The following is a 21,492-nucleotide window of genomic DNA, read 5'->3' on the forward strand; positions in this document are numbered from 1 at the left end:
CAAATCCACAATGACTGAGCCGCTCCTAGAGCCACAAAGGAAGTCAATAACAAATATATATATATACAATATGTATAACAAATGTTGAACCACCGTTGAACATTACATTTTAGGAATCTAATGAAATGCTTACCTGAAAGACCTAACTACAGAGCGGGAAAAAGTGTTAGGAAATCTCTTTTTGTAGCCTTTGTTTACCTGAGGTCAATAAATAAGCAAATCATTTTTATCGAAATGAGCTGCATGGAAATAGTGATTGTTGTAAGGCTAATGCAAATGTAAAAAAAAAATTCTCACCTCTCTTGTGACTTCATCAGCCAATGTCTGGAACTCTGCAGAAGTAGAATCTGAGAAAGAGTTGTCAAACGTGCGTTGCAAACTGAATGACACATCTTGAGAACCTTCGTTTACTTTAGGAGGGTCTTGAGGGTCCACTGGTGCTGCATTGGTAGTTGTGGGTGAGGCAGTTGTTGGTGCTGCAGTTGTTGTTGTTGGTGCAGCAGTTGTCGTTGTTGGTGCAGCAGTTGTCGTTGTTGGTGCAGCAGTTGTTGTCGTTAGTGCAGCAGTTGTTGTTGGTGCAGCAGTTGATGTTGGTGCAACAGTAGTCGTCGTTGGTTCAGCAATTGTTGTCGTTGGTGCATCAGTTGTTGTCGGTGCAGCAGTTGTTGTTGGTGCATCAGTTGTTGTTGGTGCAGCAGTTGTCGTTGTTGGTGCAGCAGTTGTTGTTGGTGCAGCAGTTGTCGTTGGTGCAGCAGTTGTCGTTGTTGGTGCAGCAGTTGTCGTTGGTGCAGCAGTTGTCGTTGTTGGTGCAGCAGTTGTCGTTGTTGGTGCAGCAGTTGTTGTTGTTGGTGCAGCAGTTGTCGTCGTTGGTGCAGCAGTTGTCGTTGTTGGTGCAGCAGTTGATGTTGGTGCAACAGTAGTCGTCGTTGGTTCAGCAATTGATGTCGTTGGTGCATGAGTTGTTGGAGCAGCAGCTGTCGTTGTTGCCTCAGTTGTTGTTGGTGCAGCAGTTGTTGTTGTTGGTTCAGCAATTGTTGTTGTTGGTGCCGCAGTTGTCGTTGTTGGTGCAGCTGTTGTCGTTGTTGGTTTAGAAGTTGTCATTGTTGGTGCCGCAATTGTTGTTGTTGGAGCAGCAGTTGTCGTTCTTGGGGCAGCAGTTGTTGGAGCAGTTGTCGTCGTTGGTGCCGCAGTTGTTGTTGGTGCAGCAGTTGTTGTTGGTGCCGCAGTTGTCGTTCTTGGTGCAGCAGTTGTCGTTGTTGGTTTAGAAGTTGTCGTTGTTGGTGCAGCAGTTGCTGTTATTGGTGCCGCAGTTGTTGTTGTTGGTGCAGCAGTTGTTCGAGCAGCAGTTATGGTTGTTGGGGAAGCAGTTGTTGTCGTTGGTGAAGCAGTTGTCGTCGTTGGTGCAACAGTTGTTGTCGTTGGTGCCGCAGTTGTTGTTGGTGCAGCAGTTGTTGTTGTTGGTGCAGCAGTTATTGGTGCAGCAGTTGTCGTTGTTGGTCCCGCAGTTGTCGTTGTTGGTGCTGCAGTTGTTGTTGTTTGTCCTGCAGTAGTTAGGGTTAGTGTTGTTAATGCTGTTTGAATAAACTATGTAGAGAATTTGTTCTCATCAATCATAATCAATCCTAATCTGTAGGAGATATGTGTTATTCAAGACAGCCAGTGCTACTGGGTTTTACTCTAAAATTGTCAATATAGTGTTGAACCTACTCGAGGTAATAGTAGAACTGTCCACATTAAGGTTGGTGGTGCCGGTGGCTAATGCTTCAGTCAGTGTCTCCACTGCAACAGTTCCATTCGGAACAACTTTTTTGTTGGTGTAGACCAGAGTCAAATCCACAATGACTGAGCCGCTCCTAGAACCACAAAGGAAGTCAACAACAAATATTTATATATATATATATATATATATACAATATGTATAACAAATGTTGAACCACCGTTGAACATTACATTTTAGGAATCAAATGAAATGCTTACCTGAAAGCCCTAACTACAGAGCGGGAAAAAGTGTCAGGAAATCTCTTTTTGTAGCCTTTGTTTACCTGAGGTCAATAAATAAGCAAATCATTTTCATCGAAATGAGCTGCATGGAAATAGTGATTGTTGTAAGGCTAATGCAAATGTAGAAAAAAAATTCTCACCTCTCTTGTGACTTCATCAGCCAATGTCTGGAACTCTGCAGAAGTAGAATCTGAGAAAGAGTTGTCAAACGTGCGTTGCAAACTGAATGACACATCTTGAGAACCTTCGTTTACTTTAGGAGGGTCTTGAGGGTCCACTGGTGCTGCATTGGTAGTTGTGGGTGAGGCAGTTGTTGGTGCTGCAGTTGTAGCTGTTGGTGCAGCAGTTGTCGTTGTTGGTGCAGCAGTTGTCGTTGTTGGTCCTTCAGTTGTCGTTGTTGGTGCAGCAGTTGTCGTTGTTGGTGCAGCAGTTGTCGTTGTTGGTGCAGCAGTTGTCGTTGTTGGTGCAGCAATTGTTGTTGTTGGTGCAGCAGTTGTTGTCGTTAGTGCAGCAGTTGATGTTGGTGCAACAGTAGTCGTCGTTGGTTCAGCAATTGTTGTCGTTGGTGCATCAGTTGTTGTCGGTGCAGCAGTTGTTGTTGTTGGTGCAGCAGTTGTTGTTGGTGCAGCAGTTGTCGTTGTTGGTGCAGCAGTTGTCGTTGTTGGTGCAGCAGTTGTTGTTGTTGGTGCAGCAGTTGTCGTTGGTGCAGGAGTTGTCGTTGTTGGTGCAGCAGTTGTCGTTGGTGCAGCAGTTGTCGTTGTTGGTGCAGCAGTTGTCGTTGTTGTTGCAGCAGTTGTTGTTGGTGCAGCAGTTGTTGTTGTTGGTGCTGTAGTTGTTGTTGTTGGTGCAGCAGTTGTTGTTGGTGCAGCAGTTGTTGTTGGTGCTATAGTTGTTGTTGTTGGTGCAGAAGTTGTTGTTGGTTTAGAATTTGTCATTGTTGGTGCTGCAGTTGTCGTTGTTGGTGCAGCAGTTGACGTTGGTGGATCAGTTGTGGTTGTTGTTGCAGCAGTTGTTGTCATTGGTGCCGCAGTTGTCGTTGTTGGTGCAGCAGTTGTCATTGTTGGTGCAGCAGTTGTCGTTGTTGGTGCAGCAGTTGTTGTTGGTGCAGCAGTTGTTGTCGTTAGTGCAGCAGTTGTTGTTGGTGCAGCAGTTGATGTTGGTGCAACAGTAGTCGTCGTTGGTTCAGCAATTGTTGTCGTTGGTGCATCAGTTGTTGTCGGTGCAGCAGTTGTTGTTGTTGTTGGTGCAGCAGTTGTTGTTGGTGCAGCAGTTGTCATTGTTGGTGCAGCAGTTGTTGTTGTTGGTGCAGCAGTTGTCGTTGTTGGTGCAGTAGTTGTCGTTGTTGGTGCAGCAGTTGTCGTTGTTGGTGCAGCAGTTGTCGTTGTTGGTGCAGCAGTTGTTGTTGCAGCAGTTGTTGTTGTTGGTGCATCAGTTGTTGTTGTTGGTGCTGTAGTTGTTGTTGTTGGTGCAGCAGTTGTTGTTGTTGGTGCAGCAGTTGTTGTTGTTGGTGCTGTAGTTGTTGTTGTTGGTGCAGCAGTTGTTGTTGGTTTAGAAGTTGTCGTTGTTGTTGCTGCAGTTGTCGTTGTTGGTGCAGCAGTTGACGTTGGTGCAGCAGTTGTGGTTGTTGGTGCAGCAGTTGTTGTCATTGATGCCGCAGTTGTCGTTGTTGGTGCAGCAGTTGTCATTGTTGGTGCAGCAGTTGTGGTTCTTGGTGCAGCAGTGGTTGTCATTGGTGCCGCAGTTGTTGTCGTTGGTGCAGCAGTTGTTGTCGTTGGTGCAGCAGTTGTTCTTGTTGATGCAGCAGTTGTTCTTGTTGGTACAGAAGTTGTTGTCGTTGGTGCTGCAGTTGTTGTTGGTGCAGCAGTTGTCGTTGTTGGGGCAGCAGTTGTTGTCGTTGGTGAAGCAGTTGTTGTTGTTGGTGCATCAGTTGTTGGAGCAGCAGCTGTCGTTGTTGCCTCAGTTGTTGTTGGTGCAGCAGTTGTGGATGTTGGTGCAGCAGTTGTTGTCATTGGTGCCGCAGTTGTTGTCGTTGGTGCAGCAGTTGTTGTCGTTGGTGCAGCAGTTGTTGTTGTTGATGCAGCAGTTGTTCTTGTTGGTACAGAAGTTGTTGTCGTTGGTGCTGCAGTTGTTGTTGGTGCAGCAGTTGTCGTTGTTGGGGCAGCAGTTGTTGTCGTTGGTGAAGCAGTTGTTGTTGTTGGTGCATGAGTTGTTGGAGCAGCAGCTGTCGTTGTTGCCTCAGTTGTTGTTGGTGCAGCAGTTGTTGTTGTTGGTTCAGCAATTGTTGTTGTTGGTGCCGCAGTTGTCGTTGTTGGTGCAGCTGTTGTCGTTGTTGGTTTAGAAGTTGTCGTTGTTGGTGCCGCAATTGTTGTTGTTGGAGCAGCAGTTGTCGTTCTTGGGGCAGCAGTTGTTGGAGCAGTTGTCGTCGTTGGTGCCGCAGTTGTTGTTGGTGCAGCAGTTGTTGTTGGTGCCGCAGTTGTCGTTCTTGGTGCAGCAGTTGTCGTTGTTGGTTTAGAAGTTGTCGTTGTTGGTGCTGCAGTTGTCGTTGTTAGTGCAGCAGTTGTTGTCGTTGGTGCAGCAGTTGTTGTTGTTGGTGCAGCAGTTGTTCGAGCAGCAGTTATGGTTGTTGGAGAAGCAGCTGTTGTCGTTGGTGAAGCAGTTGTCGTCGTTGGTGCAACAGTTGTTGTCGTTGGTGCCGCAGTTGTTGTCGTTGGTGCCACAGTTGTTGTTGGTGCAGCAGTTGTTGGTGCAGCAGTTGTCGTTGGTCCCGCAATTGTCGTTGTTGGTGCTGCAGTTGTTGTTGTTTGTCCTGCAGTAGTTAGGGTTAGTGTTGTTAATGCTGTTTGAATAAACTATGTAGAGATTTTGTTCTCATCAATCATAATCAATCCTAATCTGTAGGATATATGTGTTATTCAAGACAGCCAGTGCTACTGGGTTTTACTCTAAAATTGTCAATATAGTGTTGAACCTACTCGAGGTAATAGTAGAACTGTCCACATTGAGGTTGGTGGTGCCGGTGGCTAATGCTTCAGTCAGTGTCTCCACTGCAACGGTTCCATTCGGAACAACTTTTTTGTTGGTGTAGACCAGAGTCAAATCCACAATGACTGAGCCGCTCCTAGAACCACAAAGGAAGTCAATAACAAATATTTATATATATATATATATATATATATACAATATGTATAACAAATGTTGAACCACCGTTGAACATTACATTTTAGGAATCGAATGAAATGCTTACCTGAAAGACCTAACTACAGAGCGGGAAAAAGTGTCAGGAAATCTCTTTTTGTAGCCTTTGTTTACCTGAGGTCAATAAATAAGCGAATCATTTTTATCGAAATGAGCTGCATGGAAATAGTGATTGTTGTAAGGCTAATGCAAATGTAAAAAAAAATTCTCACCTCTCTTGTGACCTCATCAGCCAATGTCTGGAACTCTGCAGAAGTAGAATCTGAGAAAGAGTTGTCAAACGTGCGTTGCAAACTGAATGACACATCTTGAGAACCTTCGTTTACTTTAGGAGGGTCTTGAGGGTCCACTGGTGCTGCATTGGTAGTTGTGGGTGAGGCAGTTGTTGGTGCTGCAGTTGTTGCTGTTGGTGCAGCAGTTGTCGTTGTTGGTGCAGCAGTTGTCGTTGTTGGTCCTGCAGTTGTCGTTGTTGGTGCAGCAGTTGTCGTTGTTGGTGCAGCAGTTGTCGTTGTTGGTGCAGCAGTTGTTGTTGTTGGTGCAGCAGTTGTTGTCGTTAGTGCAGCAGTTGATGTTGGTGCAACAGTAGTCGTCGTTGGTTCAGCAATTGTTGTCGTTGGTGCATCAGTTGTTGTCGGTGCAGCAGTTGTTGTTGTTGGTGCAGCAGTTGTTGTTGGTGCAGCAGTTGTCGTTGTTGGTGCAGCAGTTGTCGTTGTTGGTGCAGCAGTTGTTGTTGTTGGTGCAGCAGTTGTCATTGGTGCAGGAGTTGTCGTTGTTGGTGCAGCAGTTGTCGTTGGTGCAGCAGTTGTCGTTGTTGGTGCAGCAGTTGTTGTTGCAGCAGTTGTTGTTGGTGCAGCAGTTGTTGTTGTTGGTGCTGTAGTTGTTGTTGTTGGTGCAGCAGTTGTTGTTGTTGGTGCAGCAGTTGTTGTTGGTGCTGTAGTTGTTGTTGTTGGTGCAGCAGTTGTTGTTGGTGCTGTAGTTGTCGTTGTTGGTGCAGCAGTTGTCGTTGGTGTCCCAGTTGTCGTTGTTGGTGCCACAATTATGGTTGTTGGTTCCGCAGTTCTCGTTTTTGGTGAAGCAGTTGTTGTTGTTGGTGCCGCAGTTGTGGTTGTCGGTGCAGCAGTTGTTGTCGATGGTGCTGCAGTTGTTGTTGGTGCAACAGTTGTTGTCGTTGGTGCTGCAGTTGTCGTTGGTGCAGCAGTTGTGGTTGTTGGTGCAACAGTTGTTGTCATTGGTGCAGCAGTTGTCATTGTTGGTGCAGCAGTTGTCGTTGGTGCAGCAGTTGTTGGTGCAGCAGTTGTTGGAGCAGCAGTTGTTGTTGTTGGTGCAGAAGTTGTTGTCGTTGGTGCTGCAGTTGTTGTCGTTGGTGCTGCAGTTGTTGTTGTTGGTGGAGCAGTTGTCGTTGTTGGTGCAGCAGTTGTCGTTGGTGTCCCAGTTGTCGTTGTTGGTGCCACAATTATGGTTGTTGGTTCCGCAGTTCTCGTTTTTGGTGAAGCAGTTGTTGTTGTTGGTGCCGCAGTTGTGGTTGTCGGTGCAGCAGTTGTTGTCGATGGTGCTGCAGTTGTTGTTGGTGCAACAGTTGTTGTCGTTGGTGCTGCAGTTGTCGTTGGTGCAGCAGTTGTGGTTGTTGGTGCAACAGTTGTTGTCATTGGTGCAGCAGTTGTCATTGTTGGTGCAGCAGTTGTCGTTGGTGTTACAGTTGTTGTTGTTGGTGCAACAGTTGTGGTTGTTGGTGCCGCAGTTGTTGTCGTTGGTGCAGCAGTTGTTGTCGTTGCTGCAGCAGTTGTCGTTGTTTGTGCAGCAGTTATTTTTGGTGCCACAGTTGTCGTTGTTGGTTCCGCAGTTGTCGTTGTTGGTCCAGCAGTTGTCGTTGTTTGTGCAGCAGTTATTGTTGGTGAAGCAGTTGTTGTTGTTGGTGCAGCAGTTGTCGTCATTGCTGCAGCAGTTGTTGTTGGTACAGCAGTTGTTGGAGCAGCAGTTGTGGTTGTTGGTGCAGCAGTTGTTGTAGTAGACGCAGCAGTTGTTGTTGTTGTTGCAGCAGTTGTTGTTGGTGCCGCAGTTGTCTTTGTTGGTCCAGAAGTTGTCATTATTATTGTCGTTGACGCAGTTGTTGTCGTTGTTGGTACAGAAGTTGTTGTCGTTGGTGCTGCAGTTGTTGTTGTCGTTGGTGCTGCAGTTATTGTTGGTGCAGCAGTTGTCATTGTTGGGGCAGCAGTTGTTGTCGTTGGTGAAGCAGTTGTTGTTGGTGCATCAGTTATGGTTGTTGGTGCCGCAGTTGTGGTTGTCGGTGCAGCAGTTGTTGTCGTTGGTGCTGCAGTTGTTGTTGGTGCTGCAGTTGTGGTTGTTGGCGCAGCAGATGTCGTTGTTGGTGCAGCAGTAGTCGTTGTTAGTGCCGCAGTTGTCGTTGTTGGTGAAGCAGTTGTTGTCGTTGGTGCAGCAGTTGTTGTCGTTGGTGCAGCAGTTGTTGTTGATGCAGCAGTTGTTGTTTGTGCAGCAGTTGTCGTTGTCGTTGGTGCCACAGTTGTGGTCGTTGATGCAGCAGTTGTCGTTGTTGGTACAGAAGTTGTTGTCGTTGGTGCTGCAGTTGTTGTTGTCGTTGGTGCTGCAGTTGTCGTTGTTGGTGCAGCATTTGTCGTTGGTGTCGCAGTTGTTGTTGGTGCCGCAGTTATGGTTGTTGGTGCCGCAGTTGTTGGTGCAGCTGTTGTCATTGTTGGTTTAGAAGTTGTCGTTGTTGGTGCCGCAATTGTTGTTGTTGGAGCAGCAGTTGTCGTTGTTGGGGCAGCAGTTGTTGTCGTTGGTGAAGCAGTTGTTGTTGTTGGTGCATCAGTTGTTGGAGCAGCAGTTCTCGTTGTTGCCGCAGTTGTTGTTGGTGCAGCAGTTGTTGTTGTTGGTTCAGCAATTGTTGATGTTGGTGCCGCAGTTGTCGTTGTTGGTGCAGCTGTTGTCGTTGTTGGTTTAGAAGTTGTCGTTGGTGCCGCAATTGTTGTTGTTGGAGCAGCAGTTGTCGTTCTTGGGGCAGCAGTTGTTGGAGCAGTTGTCGTCGTTGGTGCCGCAGTTGTTGTTGGTGCAGCAGTTGTTGTTGGTGCCGCAGTTGTCGTTGTTGGTGCAGCAGTTGTCGTTGGGGAAGCAGTTGTTGTCGTTGGTGAAGCAGTTGTCGTCGTTGGTGCAACAGTTGTTGTCGTTGGTGCCGCAGTTGTTGTTGGTGCAGCAGTTGTTGTTGTTGGTGCAGCAGTTGTTGGTGCAGCAGTTGTCGTTGTTGGTCCCGCAGTTGTCGTTGTTGGTGCTGCAGTTGTTGTTGTTTGTCCTGCAGTAGTTAGGGTTAGTGTTGTTAATGCTGTTTGAATAAACTATGTAGAGAATTTGTTCTCATCAATCATAATCAATCCTAATCTGTAGGATATATGTGTTATTCAAGACAGCCAGTGCTACTGGGTTTTACTCTAAAATTGTCAATATAGTGTTGAACCTACTCGAGGTAATAGTAGAACTGTCCACATTGAGGTTGGTGGTGCCGGTGGCTAATGCTTCAGTCAGTGTCTCCACTGCAACGGTTTCATTCGGAACAACTTTTTTGTTGGTGTAGACCAGAGTCAAATCCACAATGACTGAGCCGCTCCTAGAGCCACAAAGGAAGTCAATAACAAATATATATATATACAATATGTATAACAAATGTTGAACCACCGTTGAACATTACATTTTAGGAATCTAATGAAATGCTTACCTGAAAGACCTAACTACAGAGCGGGAAAAAGTGTTAGGAAATCTCTTTTTGTAGCCTTTGTTTACCTGAGGTCAATAAATAAGCAAATCATTTTTATCGAAATGAGCTGCATGGAAATAGTGATTGTTGTAAGGCTAATGCAAATGTAAAAAAAAAATTCTCACCTCTCTTGTGACTTCATCAGCCAATGTCTGGAACTCTGCAGAAGTAGAATCTGAGAAAGAGTTGTCAAACGTGCGTTGCAAACTGAATGACACATCTTGAGAACCTTCGTTTACTTTAGGAGGGTCTTGAGGGTCCACTGGTGCTGCATTGGTAGTTGTGGGTGAGGCAGTTGTTGGTGCTGCAGTTGTTGTTGTTGGTGCAGCAGTTGTCGTTGTTGGTGCAGCAGTTGTCGTTGTTGGTGCAGCAGTTGTTGTCGTTAGTGCAGCAGTTGTTGTTGGTGCAGCAGTTGATGTTGGTGCAACAGTAGTCGTCGTTGGTTCAGCAATTGTTGTCGTTGGTGCATCAGTTGTTGTCGGTGCAGCAGTTGTTGTTGGTGCATCAGTTGTTGTTGGTGCAGCAGTTGTCGTTGTTGGTGCAGCAGTTGTTGTTGGTGCAGCAGTTGTCGTTGGTGCAGCAGTTGTCGTTGTTGGTGCAGCAGTTGTCGTTGGTGCAGCAGTTGTCGTTGTTGGTGCAGCAGTTGTCGTTGTTGGTGCAGCAGTTGTTGTTGTTGGTGCAGCAGTTGTCGTCGTTGGTGCAGCAGTTGTCGTTGTTGGTGCAGCAGTTGATGTTGGTGCAACAGTAGTCGTCGTTGGTTCAGCAATTGATGTCGTTGGTGCATGAGTTGTTGGAGCAGCAGCTGTCGTTGTTGCCTCAGTTGTTGTTGGTGCAGCAGTTGTTGTTGTTGGTTCAGCAATTGTTGTTGTTGGTGCCGCAGTTGTCGTTGTTGGTGCAGCTGTTGTCGTTGTTGGTTTAGAAGTTGTCATTGTTGGTGCCGCAATTGTTGTTGTTGGAGCAGCAGTTGTCGTTCTTGGGGCAGCAGTTGTTGGAGCAGTTGTCGTCGTTGGTGCCGCAGTTGTTGTTGGTGCAGCAGTTGTTGTTGGTGCCGCAGTTGTCGTTCTTGGTGCAGCAGTTGTCGTTGTTGGTTTAGAAGTTGTCGTTGTTGGTGCAGCAGTTGCTGTTATTGGTGCCGCAGTTGTTGTTGTTGGTGCAGCAGTTGTTCGAGCAGCAGTTATGGTTGTTGGGGAAGCAGTTGTTGTCGTTGGTGAAGCAGTTGTCGTCGTTGGTGCAACAGTTGTTGTCGTTGGTGCCGCAGTTGTTGTTGGTGCAGCAGTTGTTGTTGTTGGTGCAGCAGTTATTGGTGCAGCAGTTGTCGTTGTTGGTCCCGCAGTTGTCGTTGTTGGTGCTGCAGTTGTTGTTGTTTGTCCTGCAGTAGTTAGGGTTAGTGTTGTTAATGCTGTTTGAATAAACTATGTAGAGAATTTGTTCTCATCAATCATAATCAATCCTAATCTGTAGGAGATATGTGTTATTCAAGACAGCCAGTGCTACTGGGTTTTACTCTAAAATTGTCAATATAGTGTTGAACCTACTCGAGGTAATAGTAGAACTGTCCACATTAAGGTTGGTGGTGCCGGTGGCTAATGCTTCAGTCAGTGTCTCCACTGCAACAGTTCCATTCGGAACAACTTTTTTGTTGGTGTAGACCAGAGTCAAATCCACAATGACTGAGCCGCTCCTAGAACCACAAAGGAAGTCAACAACAAATATTTATATATATATATATATATATATACAATATGTATAACAAATGTTGAACCACCGTTGAACATTACATTTTAGGAATCAAATGAAATGCTTACCTGAAAGCCCTAACTACAGAGCGGGAAAAAGTGTCAGGAAATCTCTTTTTGTAGCCTTTGTTTACCTGAGGTCAATAAATAAGCAAATCATTTTCATCGAAATGAGCTGCATGGAAATAGTGATTGTTGTAAGGCTAATGCAAATGTAGAAAAAAAATTCTCACCTCTCTTGTGACTTCATCAGCCAATGTCTGGAACTCTGCAGAAGTAGAATCTGAGAAAGAGTTGTCAAACGTGCGTTGCAAACTGAATGACACATCTTGAGAACCTTCGTTTACTTTAGGAGGGTCTTGAGGGTCCACTGGTGCTGCATTGGTAGTTGTGGGTGAGGCAGTTGTTGGTGCTGCAGTTGTAGCTGTTGGTGCAGCAGTTGTCGTTGTTGGTGCAGCAGTTGTCGTTGTTGGTCCTTCAGTTGTCGTTGTTGGTGCAGCAGTTGTCGTTGTTGGTGCAGCAGTTGTCGTTGTTGGTGCAGCAGTTGTCGTTGTTGGTGCAGCAATTGTTGTTGTTGGTGCAGCAGTTGTTGTCGTTAGTGCAGCAGTTGATGTTGGTGCAACAGTAGTCGTCGTTGGTTCAGCAATTGTTGTCGTTGGTGCATCAGTTGTTGTCGGTGCAGCAGTTGTTGTTGTTGGTGCAGCAGTTGTTGTTGGTGCAGCAGTTGTCGTTGTTGGTGCAGCAGTTGTCGTTGTTGGTGCAGCAGTTGTTGTTGTTGGTGCAGCAGTTGTCGTTGGTGCAGGAGTTGTCGTTGTTGGTGCAGCAGTTGTCGTTGGTGCAGCAGTTGTCGTTGTTGGTGCAGCAGTTGTCGTTGTTGTTGCAGCAGTTGTTGTTGGTGCAGCAGTTGTTGTTGTTGGTGCTGTAGTTGTTGTTGTTGGTGCAGCAGTTGTTGTTGGTGCAGCAGTTGTTGTTGGTGCTATAGTTGTTGTTGTTGGTGCAGAAGTTGTTGTTGGTTTAGAATTTGTCATTGTTGGTGCTGCAGTTGTCGTTGTTGGTGCAGCAGTTGACGTTGGTGGATCAGTTGTGGTTGTTGTTGCAGCAGTTGTTGTCATTGGTGCCGCAGTTGTCGTTGTTGGTGCAGCAGTTGTCATTGTTGGTGCAGCAGTTGTCGTTGTTGGTGCAGCAGTTGTTGTTGGTGCAGCAGTTGTTGTCGTTAGTGCAGCAGTTGTTGTTGGTGCAGCAGTTGATGTTGGTGCAACAGTAGTCGTCGTTGGTTCAGCAATTGTTGTCGTTGGTGCATCAGTTGTTGTCGGTGCAGCAGTTGTTGTTGTTGTTGGTGCAGCAGTTGTTGTTGGTGCAGCAGTTGTCATTGTTGGTGCAGCAGTTGTTGTTGTTGGTGCAGCAGTTGTCGTTGTTGGTGCAGTAGTTGTCGTTGTTGGTGCAGCAGTTGTCGTTGTTGGTGCAGCAGTTGTCGTTGTTGGTGCAGCAGTTGTTGTTGCAGCAGTTGTTGTTGTTGGTGCATCAGTTGTTGTTGTTGGTGCTGTAGTTGTTGTTGTTGGTGCAGCAGTTGTTGTTGTTGGTGCAGCAGTTGTTGTTGTTGGTGCTGTAGTTGTTGTTGTTGGTGCAGCAGTTGTTGTTGGTTTAGAAGTTGTCGTTGTTGTTGCTGCAGTTGTCGTTGTTGGTGCAGCAGTTGACGTTGGTGCAGCAGTTGTGGTTGTTGGTGCAGCAGTTGTTGTCATTGATGCCGCAGTTGTCGTTGTTGGTGCAGCAGTTGTCATTGTTGGTGCAGCAGTTGTGGTTCTTGGTGCAGCAGTGGTTGTCATTGGTGCCGCAGTTGTTGTCGTTGGTGCAGCAGTTGTTGTCGTTGGTGCAGCAGTTGTTCTTGTTGATGCAGCAGTTGTTCTTGTTGGTACAGAAGTTGTTGTCGTTGGTGCTGCAGTTGTTGTTGGTGCAGCAGTTGTCGTTGTTGGGGCAGCAGTTGTTGTCGTTGGTGAAGCAGTTGTTGTTGTTGGTGCATCAGTTGTTGGAGCAGCAGCTGTCGTTGTTGCCTCAGTTGTTGTTGGTGCAGCAGTTGTGGATGTTGGTGCAGCAGTTGTTGTCATTGGTGCCGCAGTTGTTGTCGTTGGTGCAGCAGTTGTTGTCGTTGGTGCAGCAGTTGTTGTTGTTGATGCAGCAGTTGTTCTTGTTGGTACAGAAGTTGTTGTCGTTGGTGCTGCAGTTGTTGTTGGTGCAGCAGTTGTCGTTGTTGGGGCAGCAGTTGTTGTCGTTGGTGAAGCAGTTGTTGTTGTTGGTGCATGAGTTGTTGGAGCAGCAGCTGTCGTTGTTGCCTCAGTTGTTGTTGGTGCAGCAGTTGTTGTTGTTGGTTCAGCAATTGTTGTTGTTGGTGCCGCAGTTGTCGTTGTTGGTGCAGCTGTTGTCGTTGTTGGTTTAGAAGTTGTCGTTGTTGGTGCCGCAATTGTTGTTGTTGGAGCAGCAGTTGTCGTTCTTGGGGCAGCAGTTGTTGGAGCAGTTGTCGTCGTTGGTGCCGCAGTTGTTGTTGGTGCAGCAGTTGTTGTTGGTGCCGCAGTTGTCGTTCTTGGTGCAGCAGTTGTCGTTGTTGGTTTAGAAGTTGTCGTTGTTGGTGCTGCAGTTGTCGTTGTTAGTGCAGCAGTTGTTGTCGTTGGTGCAGCAGTTGTTGTTGTTGGTGCAGCAGTTGTTCGAGCAGCAGTTATGGTTGTTGGAGAAGCAGCTGTTGTCGTTGGTGAAGCAGTTGTCGTCGTTGGTGCAACAGTTGTTGTCGTTGGTGCCGCAGTTGTTGTCGTTGGTGCCACAGTTGTTGTTGGTGCAGCAGTTGTTGGTGCAGCAGTTGTCGTTGGTCCCGCAATTGTCGTTGTTGGTGCTGCAGTTGTTGTTGTTTGTCCTGCAGTAGTTAGGGTTAGTGTTGTTAATGCTGTTTGAATAAACTATGTAGAGATTTTGTTCTCATCAATCATAATCAATCCTAATCTGTAGGATATATGTGTTATTCAAGACAGCCAGTGCTACTGGGTTTTACTCTAAAATTGTCAATATAGTGTTGAACCTACTCGAGGTAATAGTAGAACTGTCCACATTGAGGTTGGTGGTGCCGGTGGCTAATGCTTCAGTCAGTGTCTCCACTGCAACGGTTCCATTCGGAACAACTTTTTTGTTGGTGTAGACCAGAGTCAAATCCACAATGACTGAGCCGCTCCTAGAACCACAAAGGAAGTCAATAACAAATATTTATATATATATATATATATATATATACAATATGTATAACAAATGTTGAACCACCGTTGAACATTACATTTTAGGAATCGAATGAAATGCTTACCTGAAAGACCTAACTACAGAGCGGGAAAAAGTGTCAGGAAATCTCTTTTTGTAGCCTTTGTTTACCTGAGGTCAATAAATAAGCGAATCATTTTTATCGAAATGAGCTGCATGGAAATAGTGATTGTTGTAAGGCTAATGCAAATGTAAAAAAAAATTCTCACCTCTCTTGTGACCTCATCAGCCAATGTCTGGAACTCTGCAGAAGTAGAATCTGAGAAAGAGTTGTCAAACGTGCGTTGCAAACTGAATGACACATCTTGAGAACCTTCGTTTACTTTAGGAGGGTCTTGAGGGTCCACTGGTGCTGCATTGGTAGTTGTGGGTGAGGCAGTTGTTGGTGCTGCAGTTGTTGCTGTTGGTGCAGCAGTTGTCGTTGTTGGTGCAGCAGTTGTCGTTGTTGGTCCTGCAGTTGTCGTTGTTGGTGCAGCAGTTGTCGTTGTTGGTGCAGCAGTTGTCGTTGTTGGTGCAGCAGTTGTTGTTGTTGGTGCAGCAGTTGTTGTCGTTAGTGCAGCAGTTGATGTTGGTGCAACAGTAGTCGTCGTTGGTTCAGCAATTGTTGTCGTTGGTGCATCAGTTGTTGTCGGTGCAGCAGTTGTTGTTGTTGGTGCAGCAGTTGTTGTTGGTGCAGCAGTTGTCGTTGTTGGTGCAGCAGTTGTCGTTGTTGGTGCAGCAGTTGTTGTTGTTGGTGCAGCAGTTGTCATTGGTGCAGGAGTTGTCGTTGTTGGTGCAGCAGTTGTCGTTGGTGCAGCAGTTGTCGTTGTTGGTGCAGCAGTTGTTGTTGCAGCAGTTGTTGTTGGTGCAGCAGTTGTTGTTGTTGGTGCTGTAGTTGTTGTTGTTGGTGCAGCAGTTGTTGTTGTTGGTGCAGCAGTTGTTGTTGGTGCTGTAGTTGTTGTTGTTGGTGCAGCAGTTGTTGTTGGTTTAGAATTTGTCGTTGTTGGTGCTGCAGTTGTCATTGTTGGTGCAGCAGTTGACGTTGGTGGATCAGTTGTGGTTGTTGTTGCAGCAGTTGTTGTCATTGGTGCCGCAGTTGTCATTGTTGGTGCAGCAGTTGTCATTGTTGGTGCAGCAGTTGTCGTTGTTGATGCAGCAGTTGTTGTTGTTGGTGCAGCAGTTGTTGTCGTTAGTGCAGCAGTTGTTGTTGGTGCAGCAGTTGATGTTGGTGCCACAGTAGTCGTCGTTGGTTCAGCAATTGTTGTCGTTGGTGCATCAGTTGTTGTCGGTGCAGCAGTTGTTGTTGTTGTTGGTGCAGCAGTTGTTGTTGGTGCGGCAGTTGTCGTTGTTGGTGCGGCAGTTGTCGTTGTTGGTGCGGCTGTTGTCGTTGGTGCAGCAGTTGTCGTTGTTGGTGCAGCAGTTGTTGTTGGTGCAGCAGTTGTTGTCGTTGGAGCCGCAGTTGTTGGTTCAGAAGTTATTGTTGTTGGTGCCTCAGTTGTTGTTGTTGGTGCAGCAGTTGTTGTTTTTGGTCCTGTAGTCGTTGTTGTTGGTGCAGCAGTTGTCGTTGTTGGTGCAGCAGTTGTGGTCATTGGTGCTGCAATTGTTGTTGTTGGTGCAGCAGTTGTCGTTGTTGGTGCAGCAGTTGTTGTTGTTGGTGCTGCAGTTGTTGTTGGTACAGCAGTTGTTGTTGGTGCAACAGTTGTTTTCATTGGTGCAGCAGTTGTCGTTGTTGGGGCAGCAGTTGTCGTTGGTGTTGCAGTTGTTGTTGTTGGTGCAACAGTTGTGGTTGTTGGTGCCGCAGTTGTTGTCGTTGGTGCAGTCGTTGCTGCAGCAGTTGTCGTTGTTGGACCAGCAGTTGACGTTGTTTGTGCAGCAGTTATTGTTGGTGAAGCAGTTGTCGTTGTTTGTGCAGCAATGGTTGTCGGTGCCACAGTTGTCGTTGTTGGTCCAGCAGTTGTCGTTGTTGGTGAAGCAGTTGTTGGTGGAGCAGTTGTTGTTGTTGGTACAGCAGTTGTCGTTGGGGCTAAAGTTGTTTTCGTTGGTGCAGCAGTTGTCGTTGTTGGTGCAGCAGTTGTCGATGGTGTTGCAGTTGTTGTTGTTGGTGCAACAGTCGTGGTTGTTGGTGCCGCAGTTGTTGTCGTTGGTGCAGCAGTTGTTGTCGTTGCTGCAGCAGTTGTCGTTGTTTGTGCAAGAGTTGTTGTTGGTGAAGCAGTTGTTGTTGTTTGTGCGGCAGTTGTTGTTGGTGCAGCAGTTGTCGTTGTTGGTTCCGCAGTTGTCGTCGTTGGTCCAGCAGTTGTCGTTGTTTGTGCAGCAGTTATTGTTGGTGAAGCAGTTGTTGTTGTTGGTGCAGCAGTTGTTGTTGTTGGTGCAGCAGTTGTCGTCGTTGGTGCAGCAGTTGTCGTTGTTGGTGCAGCAGTTGATGTTGGTGCAACAGTAGTCGTCGTTGGTTCAGCAATTGTTGTCGGTGCTGCAATTGTTGTTGTTGGTACAGCAGTTGTCGTTGGTGCAACAGTTGTTGTCGTTGGTGCAGCAGTTGTCGTTGTTGGTGCAGCAGTTGTCGTTGGTGTTGCAGCTTTTGTTGTTGGTGCAACAGTTGTGGTTGTTGGTGCCGCAGTTGTTGTCGTTGGTGCAGTCGTTGCTGCAGCAGTTGTCGTTGTTGGACCAGCAGTTGACGTTGTTTGTGCAGCAGTTATTGTTGGTGAAGCAGTTGTCGTTGTTTGTGCAGCAATGGTTGTCGGTGCCACAGTTGTCGTTGTTGGTTCCGCAGTTGTCGTTGTTGGTACAGCAGTTGTCGTTGGGGCAAAAGTTGTTTTCGTTGGTGCAACAGTCATGGTTTTTGGTGCCGCAGTTGTTGTCGTTGGTGCAGCAGTTGTTGTCGTTGTTGCAGCAGTTGTTGTCGTTGGTGCAGCAGTTGTCGTTGTTTGTGTAGCAGTTGTTGTTGGTGCCACAGTTGTCGCTGTTGGTGCAGCAGTTGTTGTTGGTGCCACAGTTGTCGCTGTTGGTCCCCCTGTTGTTGTTGTTGTTGTGATTGCAGCAGTTGTCATCTTTGGTGCTGCAATTGTTGTCGTTGGTGCAGCAGTTGTCGTTATTGGTGCAGCAGTTGTTGTCATTGGTGCAGCGGTTGTCGTTGTTGTTGCAGCAATCATTGTTGGTGCAGCAGTTGTTGTCGTTGTTGCAGCAGTTGTTGTTGTTGATCCTGCAGTCGTTGTTGTGGGTCCTGCAGTTGTTGCTGTTGTTGTTGGTCCTACAGATGTTGTTGTTGCTTGTACTTCATTGCTAGCTATTATGGCTAGGACTGTAGTTTTTGGATGAAGATTATTCACATATCAGAATAATTATTGTTTTTGTAAGTTAATACTTTAGTGTAAGGTATTGCAATGAACAAAATTCATTTTTTGTGTCCTTTTGTTTAATTTACACTTTCAGAAACAAATGCTTACCAATGAAGATAAATCCAAAAGCATCCATATTCCTTGGCATTCGAGTTGTGCCTTTTGAAAAAATCACATGTTTTTGTAGCAATTCAGAATGATTTCAATCTTGATGCATTATAACATGGTAATGAGTGGAGTTTTGCTCCTGCCTGCATACTTATTACTAAGCCACTCATAATCAGTAATACAATTATTTATGAAGCTTAAATTGAGTAACAATGATGTGCAAGCAATTACCATTCCTTAATTATGTATTCAAATAGTTAGACTGCCTTTGTTAAGTTGCTTAAGATAATCTCAGGTAAAAGTTAAACTCATGCTTCCAAACAACATTAATTAATCAACCAGCCTTTAATTTTCCAATCTCAATGTTGAAGAAGTCAAAAGGGTTCTCACTTTAGAATTTCCTTAGACAAAAAAATGTTACAAATGCTTTCTAACAACCTGAACTTATCATAAGTTACAGCATAATTAGTGTTTTATTACGTATTGTTAACAGATTGCAAATAGTTTTTGAATCAATAGCATTATAAATGCTCTTTTAAACCATTGGCATGTTATCTTATTAATAATTTATAGCTGATAATTAATTCATTTTAAGTATGCATGTTGGAACAATGCTTTATAATTGATTAATTCAATATTATTCCACTTATTCTTAATTGCTACCCAAGTAATAAATAAATATATGAGCTTTGAGATAGGCCTATTTATCAAATGTTCTTAAATGTATTAAGAACATTTGATAAATAGTAGTACTTAGTACTTAAACTCCCCGAGCATGATGAGTAACAGTAAGAAAGTTTAACCAAATGTCAAGCAAAATTAAGTCTGTCATGTTGGTTTGAATCCTTTAACTAGTAGGCTATTAAAAGTATCCTATTGCTAAATAGGTTTTCCCAAACTGGGATAGGCTACTTTGGAGTCGGGGGTAGGCTTAAGTCAAATTATAATTTACTATTCAAAATGTAACATTTGATGAGTGATGATTTTTTCACAAACACTAAACAGCACCATCTCCTTTTCAATGAAATCACACAATATCCACCTCATACAATTATTGACGTCCAATTATAACGTCCAAACCCCCTCCCACCCTGTATTGCTCCGCCAATCATAGCTGTTTCATTCACGCACCCGTAATTGATTGGCAACGTGGATTCCCTAAACCAATCAGTCAGAAATGAGTCAAGCTGTCTAAAATCTATGTGTCTCATTCAGACGCATGCGAAGGCAAGCAGAACACATTCTCACAGCGCCACAACAAATAATTGAATTGAAAGTTACAGCCTGATTTAGCCTTTCCCCCCTTTAATGGCCTATGACGCCCAAATAAGTATACCAGGGCAGGAGCACAGGTTGATAGCCTACAGTGCACCCCATCGCAATATTTGTAAAGAGAGAGCCTTGGTTATTCTTACAATAGTTGAGTCCTGGAACCGTCACCTTATCGTGGTGGAGAGCTTTGCGTGTCCCTGTGAACATGAGGGCTGTGTTGTCTGGAGCCATGTGCTCCTGGTAGGGTCTCCCATGGCAGAGTGGTCTCAGGTGAGGGGCCAGACCAGGCCCGGTTCCAGAACAGAATGCCTTGGGGTGCATCTGAGATTATAGGGGGTGCACCAGTACTATAGTAAAACCAGCTACCCAGCTTCAGTTCAGACTTCGCTTTTTACACTAGGCCTTTCTACCAGTAGATAGACAAGCACTTCTGGGTAGTTGTACTGACATGTTGGGACAAAAACATTTACTGTGCTTAAAAGATGGTATCACATCATGTCTTGTGATGTGGAGAACATTTCAGCTGCAACGTTAGCTTATTGATATCCAAGCTTTGGATATGAGAATGAATTAATAATGGTTAAATTAAATCAAATTTGAAAAGGCTCAAGAGGTTCACATACTTTCAAGCAGCACTGTAGCCTTGTGAGACCAAATAATTTAACAACATAAACATAAAACATGCTCTGTATTTATAAAAGTGAACCACTAAATGTCACAAAATAATTTTACATTATCATTCACAAGATAATGCTTGAAATATATCACTTCATGTCTAATACATCTAGATTATATGGAACCTTTTGAATTAAATTACAAAAAAGTAGCTTTTCCCTGATATTCTAATATTATGAGATGCACCTTTATGTGAACCACTTAATGTCAATAAGTGCTTATTCTGCTGCCCAAAACTTTTAATGCTGACAGATAAAACCCAATTAGGAATGTTATTTTCACAAAAAGTATTCAGTAATACATAGTGCCTTTCTTAAAGTTCACAAGATTGTAAATAAATACAATCAAAACACAATTGGCAAATATGGGTTCTTATGAACAACACAGTGGCGCCGGCAAAGGCTGCTTGTCCGGGAGTGAGAGCTGCGCCGGCAAAGGCAGCGAGTCGGGCAGGATTGAGCTAGCGTTGCTAGTGCTAGTGTTCACAACGGTTATACTGTCTGATGTATTGGATTCTTTTGCGGTGTTCTTTTTTATTTTCGGATATCCATTGTAAATGCCTAATTGTTGCTGCCGAAGAAGTTTAATGTCACTGACGTGCGCGCCGCCGGACGGGGCGCAGTTCACGCGCACCTGTCATAATAATAATAACGTTCTTATCGGTTTAGTGAACAAAATAAATGCAGCAAACAACGGTATTTAATGGAACAATTAGTTTTGTGAGCAAGTGTTTTATTTTTTTTATCATATTTATAAAAAAATAATAATAATTCACTCCCTCCTTTTTTCAATTGAGGGTGCAAACAATTTTTTTGGGGGTGCATTGCATGCTTATGCACCCCCGTAGAACCGGGCCTGGGCCAGACTAAGAATGGTTCACAAAGACCCCATAAAAAAACATAATGGCGAGTGCCTGGTGGCCGGGTTTGCCACGGAGCCCGGCCGGGCACAGCTGAAAAAAGCTACGTGGCACCCCCCCCCCTCTTCGTCCTGTGGGCCCACCACCTGCAGGGAGACCCACTGTGGTCGGGTGCGCTGCCACATGGGTGACACTGAAAGTCAGGGGTCCCGACGGACCAAACCCGGGCGGCAGAAGCTGACTCTGGGGACATGGAACGACACCTCACTGTGGGGAAAGGAACAAGAGCTTGTGAGGGAGGTGGAGCATTACCAGTTAAATCTGGTGGGGCTTACCTCTACGCACAGTCTCAGCTCTGGTACCATACTCCCGAATAGGGTTTGGACTCTATTATTCTCTGGAGTTGCCCAGGGCCCGAGGCGCCGGGCGGGTATGGGGATACTCATAAATCCCCGGCTGAGCGCCGCGGTGTTGTTGTTTACCCCAGTGGACGAGAGGGTTGCCTCCCTATGCCTAAGGGTGGTGGGGGGGAAAACTCTGACTGTTGTTTGTGCATATACACCGAACAGCAGTTCAGAGTACTCAGCCTTCATGGAGACCCTGAATGGAGTCCTGTATGGGACTCCGGTAGGGGACTCCGTAGTTCTGCTGGGAGACTTCAACGCAACGATGGACACACCCTGGAGAGGCGTGGTGGGGAGGAATGGCCTCCCTGATCTAAACCCGAGTGGTCGTTTGTTACTGGACTTCTGTGCTAGTCATGGATTGTCCATAACGAACACCATGTTTGAACATAAGGGTGCTCATAAGTGTACCTGGTACCAGAGTACCCTAGGCTGAAGATCGATGATCGATTTCGTGATCGTGTCAGCTGATCTGAGGCCTTATGTTTTGGACACTCGGATGAAGAGAGGGGCGGAACTGTCAACCGACCACCATCTGGCGGTGAGTTGGATCAGGGAATAGGGGAAGATTCTGGACAAACCTGGTAAGCCCAAATGGGTAGTGCGGGTGAATTGGGAACGTCTGGAGGAGGCCCCCGTCCTAGAGATCTTCAACTCACACCTCCGGCGGAGCTTTTCTAGCATTCCTGTGGAGGTTGGGGGCATTGAGCCAGAGTGGGCTGTGTTCAAAGCCTCCATTGCTGAAGCTGCGGCGGTGAGATGTGGCCTCAGGGTCTTAGGTTCCTCAAGGGGTGGTAACCCTCGGACACCGTGGTGGACACCGGTGGTCAGGGAAGCCGTCCGACTGAAGAAGGAGGCCTTTCGGGGTATGTTATCCTGG

General features: G+C 45.9%; 2 protein-coding genes across 2 annotated transcripts in view; both read right to left on the minus strand.

Moving 5' to 3' along the window:
- The window catches only part of LOC311340553 (uncharacterized protein), a gene marked incomplete at both ends in the record, with an annotated part of 158,966 nt that overhangs the window by 28,776 nt on the left and 108,698 nt on the right, over positions 1-21,492 (minus strand). The window lies entirely within an intron of this gene.
- LOC311340419 (uncharacterized protein) lies at positions 1,673-20,573 on the minus strand (the record flags this gene model as incomplete). The annotated part of the gene is made up of 14 exons (XM_084465322.1): positions 1,673-1,853; positions 1,978-1,990; positions 4,974-5,119; positions 5,246-5,258; positions 8,664-8,809; positions 8,918-8,930; positions 10,492-10,637; positions 10,762-10,774; positions 13,758-13,903; positions 14,030-14,094; positions 15,054-15,785; positions 16,071-16,126; positions 20,427-20,451; positions 20,544-20,573. 14 exons carry the CDS (start codon positions 20,571-20,573, stop codon positions 1,673-1,675), a joined length of 1,725 nt encoding a protein of 574 aa, XP_084321448.1.

Source organism: Micromesistius poutassou, assembly GCF_964030765.1.
Source record: "Micromesistius poutassou genome assembly, chromosome: 3".
In the NCBI taxonomy this organism is placed as follows: Eukaryota; Metazoa; Chordata; class Actinopteri; order Gadiformes; family Gadidae; genus Micromesistius; species Micromesistius poutassou.